We start from the raw sequence: 15,290 nt of genomic DNA, 5'->3' as shown, positions 1-15,290 counted from the left end.
AAGGATAGAGATTTAAGCCACGCCTTTTCTTACAATATGTCCTTAAATCAGAGAGAGAGAGAGAGAGAGAGAGAGAGAGAGAGAGAGAGAGAGGGGGGAGAGAGAGAGAGAGAGAGAGAGGGAGGGGAGAGAGAGAGGGAGAGAGAGAGAGAGAGAGGGGGGAGGGAGAGAGAGAGAGAGGAGGGGAGGGAGAGAGAGAGAGGAGGGAAAGAGAGGGAGAGAGAGAGAGAGGGGAGGGAGAGAGAGAGGGGGGAGAGAGAGAGAGAGGAGGGAGACAGAGAGAGAGAGAGAGGGAGAGAGAGAGGGGGGAGAGAGAGAGGGGGGAGGGAGAGGGGGAGGGAGAGAGGGAGAGAGAGAGAGAGAGAGAGAGAGAGAGGAGAAGGTGGAAGAGGAGGAGACGGAAGATTGATGATTGAATTTGTATTTCACACGGACAAAGTGTTTAAGCTACACCTTGTTGTTGTTGTTGTTGTTGTTAAACGGTGACTGGGAATAGCCTAGTTAATATAATGGCAAGCGCTTATAACCGTTATCATCTTCTCCAAACTGTTCTCAACCAGCTGCAAGCCATAAAATATCTCATCTCAGAAGCATGTCGTGGGTGTATGATGTTTAATGCAACACGTGTTGCTGACGCTGATGTTATCGCTGCTTTTGCCGAACTCCACAATCTTGTTTTAATGTTTTGATGTTTTGATGGTTGTTTGATTTTAAAACCATAATTACACTCATCTGTCGGGTCGTCAAAATTTCAGCTTCAGGCTCAAGCAGTTTCAAGCTCTGAAGGACATAAACGTTATCCCTTAGCATTTACCTCCCTCGCCCCCCCCCCCCCCAGCCTAGAGCATTACCCCCCCCCCCCCCCCCACAGCCTTATCCACCCTCACCGTCTCCATATTCCGCACACACCTCCTTCACAAGCGACGAAGTGCATCTTTTACACAATTTAAATTGACTCAATCCTTTCGTACTGGGAGAAGGATTTAACCCAAAAAAGTGGATCTCAGAAAGTCGCGATTATATGGACTGCTTCCCCTTGAAGGCGCAGTGTGGGCCTGGCGTGTGTGCTGGCCATAAAGGCCCATTACGGGCAAGTTATTGCCCGGGAACAGCTGGCCCCGCTGCACGTGTTTCACGTTCCTGTGACGTCACCGAGGGCTTTGCGGCCCGGCTGCGCCGGGGGAAATGTGCATGTAATACAAATCATTTTGTGAGTGCCAGCATGCGTGTTTATGTATGCCTTATGTTATTTTTTGATGCCAGTGTTGTCAATTTGCTCCGAGCGTGTGCGTGCACGTTGAGGGTCGGATGGGGACTGTCGGTGTGGCTGCTCTTTTTGTTGCTGCTGTTGCTGTTTCTCTTTTGCTCCCTGTCTGTCTGTCTGTCTGTCGTTCTCTCTCTCTCTCTCTGTCTCTCTCTCTCTCTCTCTCTCTCTCTCTCTCTCTTTCTCATTCCCTCTCTCTCTCTCTCCCTCTCTCTCTCTCTCTCTCTCTCTTTCTCATTCCCTCTCTCTCTCTCTCCCTCTCTCTCTCTCTCTCTCTCTCTTTCTCATTCCCTCTCTCTCTCTCTCCCTCTCTCTCTCTCTCTCTCTCTCTCTCTCTCTCTCTCTCTCTCTCTCTCTCTCCTCATCCTCTTTTTATCCTTCTCTTTCTGTCTAAAGTTTTGCTTCAGACACTAAACTGAAAACCCTACCACTGTTTAGCGTACCGTCAACATTTATAAAACAACAGTGACGGAGTAACCCATTCGCGTTTTATTTGCATATGATGATGATGATGATGATGATGATGATGATGATGATGATGAGGATGAGGATTATGAGCATGAGGATGGTTTTGATTACTGTTTTCAGTATTATACTAGCATTATATCTGGGCCAGCCATTCCTTACTATCTTTAGCTTCGACCCAGCTGGACGGGGACACCTGCCGATTGCTACGGTTGTTGCGGATTTTTTTATGGGGTTCTAATCACTATGCTGCATTTCGAAAATGGTAGGGGGTAGGATCTACAGTTACCATACAGGGAACAATTTGCATCCTCGTAAAGTACAATTGCCGAGACCACGATTGAGAGGGGAGTTAGTAAAGGATCCATGATTTTTTTTTAAAGTAGAAACACACAAATCATTCCCCCCCTCTCTCTCTCCTCTCTCTCTCTTTCTCTCTCTCTCTCTCTCTCTCTTTCTCTCTCCATCTCTTTCTCTTTCTGTCTCTCCCTCTCTCCCTTCATGCTATACATGCTAATTTTAAAGATGGACAAAGTACATGTAATACTGAATTCAAAACTGAACTCAAGGAACAAGTGGAACTTATCGCGCACAGAACACAAGCAGTATGAGACGATATGCAAATAAATACAGATTCCGAGACGGCAGCATGAAGCATGAAACCAACACCTTTTTAGCCAATAAGCGTAGCTGAAATGTAGCAAATGACTGTGATAATGACACTTGCAACACCATGGTTAGGTCATGGTATGGTTAGGTCATGGCATGGTTAGGTCATGGCATGGTTAGGTCATGGCATGGTTAGGTCATGGCATGGTTAGGTCATGGCATGGTTAGGTCATGGCATGGTTAGGTCATGGCATGGTTAGGTCATGGTATGGTTAGGTCATGGCATGGTTAGGTCATGGCATGGTTAGGTCATGGCATGGTTAGGTCATGGTATGGTTAGGTCATGGTATGGTTAGGTCATGGCATGGTTAGGTCATGGCATGGTTAGGTCATGGCATGGTTGGGTCATGGCATGGTTAGGTCATGGTATGGTTAGGTCATGGCATGGTTAGGTCATGGTATGGTTAGGTCATGGCATGGTTAGGTCATGGTATGGTTAGGTCATGGTATGGTTAGGTCATGGCATGGTTAGGTCATGGTATGGTTAGGTCATGGCATGGTTAGGTCATGGCATGGTTGGGTCATGGCATGGTTAGGTCATGGTATGGTTAGGTCATTTACAAAACGCAAGCAAAAAAAGCTGCAACAAACAGATGACATCTGATGAAAGTATCTTGAAGTTGACACTTAACCACAGGCAAGCAATGAATACAAATCCAATGGTCATAATAGATGTTGAAATAACAAACAGAGAAGCAAAAACAAGTTTTGCAACAGTGAAAACAAGCGAGTAAGATGTGAATGGGGTGAGAGCAAAGCAGAAGCTGGTCCTAATCAATACGCAGTCCGAAATATACGCAGAGATGTTGCTAGGATTTATTTTCTTCAGCAAATGACCATGTAAGATTGGACCATTTTGATCAGATTTCGGCAGTCAATGGCGTGAAAAAGTTTTTGGCAAATCTGCCGAAATGACGACAAAGTTTTCGTCGATCTGAAATAAGTTTCGGCGTCTTGCCAAATACCGACACCAAACAACACCCCTGCATTCGGTGTCCGATACGATGAATGTAGCATGAATCTAGCCCAATGGATGATCCACTGCACGACATACCACACTCACCCTCTTCTCCTCTTGCTCCTTGCTGGCGGCGGTGGATGGCTTCTTGCAGAGACTCTTGTTGTACTTGCGTTTGACCCGCTGCGTCAGCTCCTGCAGACTGCGTGCCTTCTGCACCTTGGCGTGGTCTCTGTCCCGCCGCTCCCGCTCCTCCTTCGTCTTCACCTTCACCTTGACCTTCACTACACCGGAACCGGAAGCTGCTGTGGTGGTGGATGCTGCCGATACGGCTCCCGTTGCTGCTCCGTCCTGGATCCCTCCCCCTCCTCCTCCTCCACTACCCTGTTCGTTGAGGCAAAGTTGCTGCCGAGCCTTCTCAGCGTTGAGGCTGTTGGCGCGCTGCCGCTGCTTGTAGCCTGTCCCCGGGGGTCTGCCTCGGCCCCCGGACCCAGGGGGGCGTCCGGCTCCTGTAGAGTTAGACCTGCTGTCGCGCTGAGCAGGAGGCGCCTTGGGCCCGGTGGGCGCGGATGTGTTGACGGAGTCTCTGGCGGGCTGCAGGTTCGGGGAGGGCAGGGGACTGGTGTCGCTGAGGAAGATGCGTTCGCTGCGACGTAAGGACCACTCATCTAGCAAGAGCGGGGCCAGGGGCTGGTGAGGAGCAGACGGCCCCTTACTAGCACCACCAGCAAGCTGCTGTACAGGAGGCCACCACGGACAGAGAGAGAGAGAAAGACCACGTAGACAACACTCGCGCAGCAACACCAACCACGTAAAAAAATCCAAACCAAATAAAAAAAGAATAGCTTGCGTCCAATGCCACTGTCATTATATTGCTCTTTTGCACTGCAGTGAACCAGTAGTAAGCCTACATTGTCCCAAAATATGACTTTATCTTTTAATTAATTTTCTCAACATGATTTGGATTTGATTAGGGTGAGCAGGGGGAAAATCATGTTCAAACTCGTCCGAAAATGCAGTGGAGAAGGCCTCACAGAAAATGTATTTGTCACGGAAAAATGCTCGGGCATCCACCAAAAAAAATGCAAGGAATTTGGCACAGTTTTGTAATTCTTCCCAAACAGCGGCAAAGTCAACATTAACCGAAAGCTGGTGGTATTTTTTCAACTAAATAGCTTTGAAGTGTAGCCAACCTTCTGTGCTAATGTTGTTGTTTTTGTTGTGTTTTTTTCCAGTTTTTTTCCATTCGTTCTTTAAACACAATATCAGACTGCATTTTATAAGCAAAGATCGTAACATTTCGGATATTGAAAGACACATGCAACAAGCCTTTTTACTTGTGTTGCATGACATCTGAAACTGCTAGATTTTCTTCGAAAGACAGGTTCCTTCCCATTTAAACCACCACATATCTGTGCCCTCTTTTGAGTATGGTAAGAGTACCTTTCAACCAGGACACATACTAAAATATCAGCAGTGCAGATCAGGCTTTGTTTTATTCAATTGATTGTGCGGGTTGACATAGATGTCTTTTACGAACAAATTGTTTAGAACAAACTGCCCACTCTGCAGAGGAAGCTACCAGTTTCTTGTTTTGGGGTATGAGTCTAAATAAGGAGCTGGATTCTGTTAGCCCATCTTAAAGCCTCAACAGATCTGTGGTGATTGACATGATCGTACACACGGGAAGAATTAACTGCAGGCTTAACACAGTACTGTTGGTCACTGCAGGCAAGACTTTGAATGACGTGGCTAACTGTAATCCTGGATCCATGAAAGATCGGCGCAAAACTCAAAAAAACATTCCATACTCAAGATGTCCAATGCTTGGGGGATAAAATAAACGTAATAATGGCAAACAATATCAACTGAAAACAACTCCATTATGCTTTAATTTGTGTTTTCTTCCAAGTTTTCAAATGCAAAGAAAGAAAATATACAAACTCCATTATGCTTTAATTGTATTTTCTTCCAAGCTTTCAAATGCAAAGAAAGAAAATATACAAACTCCATTATGCTTCAATTTCATGTTTTCTTTCAAGTTGTCAAATGCAAGGAAGGAAAATAAACAAACTTTTGCGTATTCGCGAACTCATTTAAAACTGTAAAAAAAAATTGGATATAGCCAGGATTACAGTAAAAAAAATAATTGTCTGTAAATAAAACAAAAGAAGCAAATAAATGAATATATGAAATGTTTGCTGAGATATCACTCTTGAGGAGGAGTTGACGACGCTTACATAAAATCTCAATAATATTCAGATTACCAGGAATGCCATGAAAAACTTCAAGAGTGAAATCTCAGCTTGAACAAAAAACGCTTTAACCAATAAATCATTGGAAACATAAAAAGAATCAAACAATTCAAATCATATCAAATCAGCTCCCAATTAAAAACAAAAGTAACTGAACAATGGAACAAAAATAACCAAGGAATATCATATGACTGTCTTCGCATGCTGTCTCTGTCTCTGAAAAAAAGCTTTGTCACTGTTTTCCCGCTGCCACCGACAAAGCAAATTCTCACTTTTCAAACAGAACATCAAAAAACAACCGCTACTGCATTCGTGACAAGACTTCTGTGATCAATTTCACCAACGATACGGCTACTGCATTCTGAATAAAATCACCAGACTCCATGATACTAACACACATAAAAGACACCCAACCTTCAAACAGTCAGCAACCTCCTCTAAACAAAAAAAATAAGACATACACACGAAAAATTGCTGCGAAAAACTGAATACAAGCAGAACCCGCTTGCAGTGCCCAATGTGAAGACGACCGTCCGACATTCATATATCCATGCTGATATCCACACATCCAACAACATCCTCAGAGTACAGAAGCGACCACATTGACCAAGATCCAAACAGTACATCCAACAACAAACAGTTACTTCATCTGACAAAATGTTGGGCAAACAAGCCCAGCCTAAATATCTAAAAGTTCTGAACATGTCTGCCCCCGCCCCTTCCCAAAAGGTACTCTCATCTTCCTCAAGAAAACTACATGCATCCCTCCTAAATTCAGTCACTACCCATCCTTCCCCTTTTCTGCGAACTTCTTCAAAGTCTATCCTACAATTCGAAATATGTACACAGTAAGTTTGAATGAATTGTTTTTTCGCTGTTCCGTCCATTCTTAGTCTCTATCCAAAATGGTGAATTATTCTGACCAAAGCTAAGACGCCATCCATGCAAGAATTCTTACCGACGTGGTCATAATTATCTGCACATGTCATTTCTTTTAGTGTGGAATCAAGACTACTGGCAACAATAAAGCTAAACATTTGATACAACCGCCCCACAAATATATCAACACCCCACAGATAAAGAACCTTCATCTTCATCCAAAAGCTCTCTTCCCCTTCATTCAGTCTATTGGTCCTAATACGTTTGTACTTCTTACCATAAAGTTGAACACTCTTCGCTCGCAAACCAGCTATACAGCGACTGATAAGACCACAGACATTTCAGTTCTTAACTCCACTTCCCCGTTTACCTTGACTGAACAAAAAACCACGACCCCCATATTCGACAACTCAGGCTTACCTTGCTGCCAGCCGCGGACAAAGATGATGATGATGACGGGGTGGTGGCGGTGATAAATGTAGTGGCGGTGGTTGCGGTGGAGATGGTGGCGGTGGCGGCGGTGGCTGCTTCCTCGGCTTTGGACACCCAGGTCTTGCCCTGAGCCACGTCCGACAGCTGTAGTAAGCCAGTCTGCCGCGCCCAGATTGTCTCTACACAGCCATACATCAATGGTAGGGTTAATTGTCCAGCAAAATTGAAAAGAGCACCTAAACTTCAGCAGCAGCTGGAAGACAAGAGAACGGAAACGAGACTAGACAGCCTCCCAAAGAACAAAGTTGAAGGATTTGGGAATTTTTTTCATTTCAAGTACAATCATCTCTGTCTCTGTCTGTCTGTCTCTCTTTCTCTCTCACAGACACTGAGAGCTTCCTCATCAGCCATTCGCCAACACAGCCCATACCCCCTCGTCTCCAATCGAAGTCCTCCACACACTATTTCAGATTGATGTCGGAAAAACAAAGTATGGCTATAAAATATCCATCACAATATTGAACTCCCTCTGCCGTTTCGATTACCCTTGCACGTGCGTAATGTGAAGAAAATCAGGGTTCACCGGATGACCCCAAAAAAAACCCGACACGCTTACCCAAGCAGTCATAAATGATCAATTGAAAAGCTAGTTATGGGGAAGCAACCTCGGGTCGAACCGATTAAATTTATACATTCTGACAAAAACAACTAAGGTGAGACATTCTTCTTCATATCTAAATCTCAACGAACGAACAGCAGAGGATGCGTCCCTGTTTGGCTGAGTACGATTTAAGTGAGCTTGATCAATTGACCAATAAGTATGCAGATACTGTTATTTGATCAGAATACGAATAGGGTGTTTTTGTTGTTGGGCACCTGTCCCGTTACCCAGCCCCAGAACTCAACTAGGATTAAGTGTAGCTCGTAGGAACTTCCGACTTTTTCCAATCTAAATGTCGCCACAAGTATGCGCACGCACTCATGCACGCACACACGCACTCAAGGACGCACACACGCACGCACACGCACTGCTCTTCAATTAAAAATCCACTGCATCAATACCATCATCTCCAAAACATCGTTGCCTCATTTAGAGCCGATGAAACAAAGCTGTAAGAATTAAAAAAAAACCAAGAAAGGTAGGTTGTTGGAACGTTTGTTATTGACAAAACAATATATTCACAAATATATCGACCCAACGGTCTTTTAAGTGCACAGACAAACAATAAGGAAGACTTATCTGGCTTATTACACCCCCGGTATAGGGGTGTGTATAGGATTCGGTCGATGTGTTTGTGTGTTTGTGTGTTTGTGTTCGCATATAGATATCAAGAATGAACGGATAGATCGTCACCAAACTTGGTGAACAGGTTTTATACATTCCTGAGACGGTCCTTACAAAAATTGGGACCAGTCAAACACACGGTTAGGGAGTTATTGGTGGATTAAGATTCTACAAGGACTTATAGAGGGACATATTAATGGTCAAAGGGAAATAACCTTCTCAGTTGGTGGCAGTGAGAATGGTTATTTCCCTTTGACCAACGGGGGTGTTTTTCCTACCTCGGAGGAATTTCTTGTTTGTATAGCTGTAAGTGTATGTAACGAATACCAAGCCGGAAAAGAGTGAATGAAACGTACCTGTAAACCCAGTGGTTTTATTGGGGTCACACTTTCGAGGCCGTCCCGGTTTTCTTTTCTGGATGCACGGGCCGTTTGCTGTGTCACTGTTGTCTGTGTCGGATTCTAAAACACAAGAAGTACAGACATATAATAAAGACTGGCTGTGTAACTTTCACTTAAGTTTTAGATTTCTGCTAAAACCGTGATCTTCTTATTTACAGGTAGAAGCAGTGAAAACGTCAACCTATAAGCTTAAAATGCACCAACAAAACTAATGCAATAACGTGCAACGGCTATTAACACACAAAAAGCAAACAGGTGCTTACGCATATGCGCGCACATATAAGACAGACAAACAAGACAGACAGACAGACAGACAGACAGACAGACAGTAAACTACAGCAAACGAACAACCATTGCCGGCAATTATTTTTTAAACACACACACACACACACACACACACACACACACACACACACACACACACACACACACACACACACACACACACACACACACACACACACACAACAGCAAGAAGAAATAAATCAATCCATACCTCGTCTCTTGTTGAGCGGTGAGTGACCTGGGCTGGCACCGAAGGAGTGAGCGTCTCCAAGACCTGTAGTTTCCCAAGAGCACTCGTCGCTCTTGCGTTTGGTGCCAGAGAATGTTGATGACGATGTCGATGATAGCGCCGATGTTGCAAACTTGGCCAACAGACCCAGACCAGATTCCAGCGTAACAGGAGTGATTGTCGTTGGGGTGTGGGATAAAGCTGATAGAAAAAAGACAGACTCATATTTTTACCTTTCAAGTTGCTGGTTTCAAAAGCGCAAGAGTGCTCTCTGTCTAACCTGCTGTCACTCATACACATCCAAAAGGAGGCATTTTTGGTTGTAATAGGCACACAGTGGGAATTATAAACATTTAGTTAACATTATCTGTTGAAAGTAAACACCGATCGAAGCATTGCCTGCAGCACACAACCACTTTAACTTTAACGCTTGTGTTGCCGCAGTACCCTTTCTGAAACATTTGTTTTAATTCATTATCTGCACCGCAACAGGGACACATCTGCAGTGATTTACCCAAGATGCTTTGTAATTATGATAATCAATTAAATGAACATGAACTGAGGAACCGGTCTGACTATTCAGCATCGGGGTCGCGATTCTTCCTTCTTTGTCCAGTCTTAAAACAAAAGGTGTTGTGTAATCACTTCAATCTTTTGTGAAAATGGCTTACCGGATGTAACAGTGGCTGGCTTTTCTTCTCGTTTGATTTTCTTCTTGCTTGATGATTGATCCTTGAACGTACTTTCGATGTTGCTGAACAAGTTGCCTGTGTCTGAAAAAAAGAAACATAACAGGGATGAAAACTATCATCACGCACATTGTCCGTTTCGGAGTGAAGCAAAGGTCATACTGACATTTTGATAATTGAGAATAGAAATGTTACCAGACTGTTCTTTGTACAAGCACCACCATCAGTCACTACAACCATCATCATCATCATCATCATCATCATCATCATCATCATCATCATCATCATCATCATCGTCGTCGTCGTCGTCGTCGTCGTCACTATCATCATCATCATCATCGTGGTCGTCGTAAAACTTCGGAGTACACAATGTCAGAAAGCTCCACTTACCATGGCGATGCTTGTCTTTCTTTCTTCCCGGCTCTTTCGGTGCATCTAAAGACACACAAACAAAAACAAACCCACTCAGTGACAGCTAGAGAAATAAGCGGAAAAATATTCAGCCACAGCAAAAACAGGCGTTGTGCTGGGTTCCCATTTACAGCAATCAAAGGTCCAACTACCCTGGACCCTGCGTATGGAAGGACCATCGATCTAATACAACCCTTATGATATATTAAAGACAATTAAAATCAACCAAACATAAAATATTGCAAACAAATAAAATCAACAAATGAGTTTGTGTGTGCGTTTTTGGTCCACTTTAACCCAATTTCATATTGTGCATAATAAATGGTGAAACCACTGTGGTAATTCAATTAGCTTATCACGTTTTCTACCTTATCTCTAAATGGGGATGGTAATTAAATCAGCAGTAACTGCCACAGACCTCGTCAGCCATGATTACACGAAAACAAGATAAGACTAAACCAATGATGAATGAAACTTCGCAGAAGTAGGGCATCAGGTCTCGGGGACACACACAGAGAGAGAGAGAGAGAGAGAGAGACAGACAGACAGAAGTAGGGCATCAGGTCTCGGGGACACACACAGACCTAAAACAACATAGATATAGGTTGCAGGGAACAGAGAGAGAGAGAGAGAGAGACAGACAGACAGAAGTAGGGCATCAGGTCTCGAGGTCACACACAGACCTAAAACAACATAGATATAGGTTGCAGGGAACAGAGAGAGAGAGAGAGAGAGACAGACAGACAGAAGTAGGGCATCAGGTCTCGAGGTCACACACAGACCTAAAACAACATAGATATAGGTTGCAGGGAACAGAGAGAGAGAGAGAGAGAGACAGACAGACAGAAGTAGGGCATCAGGTCTCGAGGTCACACACAGACCTAAAACAACATAGATATAGGTTGCAGGGAACAGAGAGAGAGAGAGAGAGAGAGACAGACAGACAGAAGTAGGGCATCAGGTCTCGGGGACACACACAGACCTAAAACAACATAGATATAGGTTGCAGGGAACAGAGAGAGAGAGAGAGAGAGACAGACAGACAGAAGTAGGGCACCAGGTCTCGGGGACACACACAGACCGGATTTAAAACAACATAGATATAGGTTGCAGGGAACAGAGAGAGAGAGAGAGAGAGAGAGAGAGAGAGAGAGAGAGAGAGAGAGAGAGAGACAGAGAGACAGAGAGACAGAGAGAGAGAGAGACAGAGAGAGAGAGAGAGAGAGAGAGAGAGAGAGAGAGAGAGAGAGAGAGAGAGAGAAAAAGAGAGACATCAGAGAGAGAGAGGGAGAGAAAGAGAGATAGGGGCACAGAGAGAGAGAGAGAGAGAGAGAGAGAGAAAAAAAAGAGAGACATAGAGAGAGAGAGAGAGGGAGAGAAAGAGAGATAGGGGCAGAGAGAGAGAGAGAGAGAGACAGAGAAAGAGAGAGAGAGAGAGAGAGAGAGAGAGAGAGACAGAGAGAGAGAGACAGAGAGAGAGAGAGACAGACAGACAGACAGACAGACAAACAGACAGAGAGACAGACAGACAGACAGAAAGACAGAGGCAGGGGGAGAGACAAAGACAGGGAGAGAACGGGGGAGGGGGGAGGGGGGGAGAGAGAGACAGAAAGACAGAGGCAGGGGGAGAGACAAAGACAGGGAGAGAACGGGGGAGGGGGGGAGAGAGAGACAGAAAGACAGAGGCAGGGGGGGGGAGAGACAAAGACAGGGAGAGAACGGGGGAGGGGGGGGGGAGAGACAGAAAGAAAGAGACAGGCAGAAAGACAGAGACAGGCAGAAAGACAGAGACAGACAGACGAACAGACTGACAGAAACCAGAAAGAAACGTGTTGCCAACGAAGGCAGATCCTCGTCATTTCTAGTGGGCATGACAGGACGCTGGTAATTGTATCCCCGATGGCACGCTGTATATTGCTGTGACACGACGGGCGAAACGACACGTGACGATAACACTGCTCCGTGCCAGCACCGTGCTAAATTGCCCCGTCATTCTACGCTTTTACATAATATTTTACGTTCCGCAGTTTAGACGCTGTCATAAGGGGGAAGTAGGGAGCAAAGGGTAAGGGTTGAGAAAATAAGTGTGGCCGGCGGAAAGGCTGACATTATAGGTAACGCAAAGTCACGTCAAAACGCAAAGTCACGTCAAAACGCAAAACGCAAAGTCACGTCAAAACGCAAAGTCACGTCAAAACGCAAAGCAGTGTGTTGGAAAAAAGTTCTGTAATCTATTTGCAGAACATCATTTCCAAAAGAAAAGACCTGTACAGTACTGCAAAAGTAGCGACTGGTGTTCATCCGTTTTTCTTCTCTGCGCCTTGGTATAAGTTTACAAGTACCAAAACTATTGGTAACCTTTTCCACAACGTTTGACACACTTAACATCAAGAAAAGACTTGTGTGGTGTTCCGGTTTTGCCAACGCCAGTGAGCCACGCAATTAAGGTGAAATTACACTCCACATTCATCCATGCACAAAACAGAATTTCAGGGCTACAGCACTGTTGAGAAAATTTTTTACACGCCTCCACCCCTACCCCCCCCCCCCCCCCCCCCTCCTCCATTTTATTTCCAAGGTTCGCCCTGAAGAAAAGCAAACGTCCCTGAAACTATATAAGGCAGGGAGGAGGGTGGCGGCCTCAAAGTTGGTTGAAATGTACATTCAAAATGGTGCAGTCTGACGCATATTCGATCATCTGATTCACAAGTCTCTCATTTCTTCATTTCTTGGATATCCACGAATTCGCGGAAAAGTCAGAGCCCTACATTTCGCCGCGGGTCGGGAAAAGAGGGCATCAAAACAAGTACACGTCAAGTACTACACAAAGTACACGTCAAGTACTACACAAAGTACACGTCAAGTACTACACAAAGTACACGTCAAGTACTACACAAAGTACACGTCAAGTACTACACAAAGTACACGTCAAGTACTACACAAAGTACACGTCAAGTACTACACAAAGTACACGTCAAGTACCACACACAGTACACGTCAAGTACTACACAAAGTACACGTCAAGTACTACACAAAGTACACGTCAAGTACTACACAAAGTACACGTCAAGTACTACACAATACAAGGTTTTGTTAGAACGAACTAAGCAGAACACCCCGGGGAGATGGAACCACGGTCGGTCCCTGACCGCGAAGGGTTGTTTTGGGTTTGTGGCCGCACCTGAAAGCTCTGACTGTTCTCCTTTGAGGCTTCTCGTTGCTGTACTTACCGGCACCCGATAATCCCGCTTTCATCTTCTGATGCCGTTGCCAAACCAGACGCCATTTGGGAGTTCTTAGATTTTGCTCCTCACCCCCCCCCCCCCCCCCCCCCTCTGCTCTTTTTTTTCGTCTTCTTCTTCTTCTACTTTTTCTTCTTCTCTTTTTGTACCGACACACATCTGTCTCTCAGCGCACCCCTCGTGCCCTGCTTCACACGAAAAACAAACGTTCAAGCTCAGCTTTCTACAAAATGCGGCTTGAGCTTATTTTTCATACATTTTATGTTCTTTTGAGAGGAGGATCCGCAGGAAAGTTGGAGCCAAGCGGTATACGAAGTCGAGTGATTTCTTGCGAATATTTTGGCTGTGTAATTTGCAAGTAGTCCATCATGTCTGCATTTTCATATTTATATTCTAATCGAAGATAGGAAATGAAAGGGATGACTACCTATGTTTCCACACTTGACAATGAATAAGTCTAATGTAAGTGCTAGAAATAAAACTCGTTTAAAAAATATCTATTCCTCAGCATCATCAACAAGGAACTTAGTCGATAAATATCGACAGGGGGCGGACAAATGGTTTACATGTGAGATGTGTGTATATGGGTGTGGTTCTGAAACAAACAAACCATGTGAACCCCCCCATCCCACCGCTCGCGGGCTGAACGACTGACGTCACATGTCGCTTCGGTCTTTTCCTGAGAAGAACACCGCGTGTACATAATACACAATTCGATCGCGTAGCACTGCCAATGCACATTTTCGCAACGAAAACCGTGCTACTGTTTCTTGTGTGTTAAATCTGAAAGCAATATAAGTGAACGAACAATTGAAAACTGATATCACGTTACTAAACTCCCAAAAGTAATAAATTACTTCTGACTGCGGTACACAATACGGCAGTCACCTCTGCGAATGCTGTCGAAGAATCTAACCGAAAGTAAACATTCTGGGAATCTACGCGCATCGGCCTTGACGCAAGTTCAATACTTAGCCAATGAGCGCGCCGCGGCGAAGTTGGCCGCTGTAAGTCTCGCAGCGCTGGCTGGCTGAGCGAGTTGCGTGTCCATCCTTTTTTGGTCCAAGCCGCACCGTAGACCAGATTAGTAGGTGCTTGATTTTGGTATTTTGATTTTACATAACATTAAACCTTTCTTGGGGTTCATGGTCATGGCAACAGCCATAATAATATTATATCATGTATAATATTACATTTCAGCATATTTGAATTACATGTCATCATACCAAACTGTCATACATTTTTATTCCTACATCATTCTGATTGATCACAACCGAACCTACTATCAGTGGACACATCCAAATGTAAGCGCCTGTTCTTGACAACTTTTAATCGATCTAAAAATAGCAACTTGCTGGGCCCTCTGCCGCCAACAGACACTGTTTGGCCTGTAGGTAAAATGTACAATGTATTTTCTGATTTGTGCACAAAAGCTTTATTTCTTTTTTCTTTTTTTTTAACATAACAATGTTTAATGTCACTGTATGTTTAAAAGACCATGGTCATATTTGTAAAAAAAATGTTAAATTAGAAAATAAATAACATTTTGGTTCATGATTTTTCCTACACCTGTGCTAAAAATAAGAAATAAAAATGTCGGGTATATAAGTCTCTCAAATACAGCTAGGTATGAATGGCTCGGTTTGAGTTTGTTGCAGTTGACCCTGCACAATGCGACATATTATGTTTTTGTTGAACAATTTTGACGTCACCCCTCCCATAGGGTGACGTATTTCACAACTTCCTGTGTTACACAAACTCTGTGATGACCAATTTTGACGTCACCCCTCCCATAGGGTGACGGATTTCACAACTTTCTACAGATG

The 15,290-nt window shown here is 44.3% G+C and overlaps 1 protein-coding gene across 4 annotated transcripts in view; it reads right to left on the bottom strand.

Moving 5' to 3' along the window:
• Positions 1–15,290, bottom strand: part of LOC138960327 (trinucleotide repeat-containing gene 18 protein-like) — a 208,001-nt gene that overhangs the window by 24,662 nt on the left and 168,049 nt on the right. For 3 of the 4 annotated variants that reach the window (XR_011453945.1, XM_070332186.1, XM_070332188.1), the window contains 6 exons: positions 10,202–10,246; positions 9,794–9,895; positions 9,105–9,323; positions 8,564–8,668; positions 6,911–7,101; positions 3,462–4,091 (listed from right to left, as the gene is read on the bottom strand). Coding sequence is in view for 3 of the 4 variants with exons in the window: in XM_070332186.1 (XP_070188287.1) it covers positions 3,462–4,091; positions 6,911–7,101; positions 8,564–8,668; positions 9,105–9,323; positions 9,794–9,895; positions 10,202–10,246 (1,292 nt within the window). In the remaining variant the exon portion in view is untranslated. The remainder of the gene's footprint in view (positions 1–3,461; positions 4,092–6,910; positions 7,102–8,563; positions 8,669–9,104; positions 9,324–9,793; positions 9,896–10,201; positions 10,247–15,290) is intronic. The other variant, XM_070332187.1, reaches the window with a different exon arrangement.

The sequence above is a fragment of the Littorina saxatilis genome, linkage group LG2, assembly GCF_037325665.1.
Source record: "Littorina saxatilis isolate snail1 linkage group LG2, US_GU_Lsax_2.0, whole genome shotgun sequence".
In the NCBI taxonomy this organism is placed as follows: domain Eukaryota; kingdom Metazoa; phylum Mollusca; class Gastropoda; order Littorinimorpha; family Littorinidae; genus Littorina; species Littorina saxatilis.
Note: the sequence above shows the minus strand (reverse complement) of the source record. Positions and strands in the feature narration are given on the sequence as shown.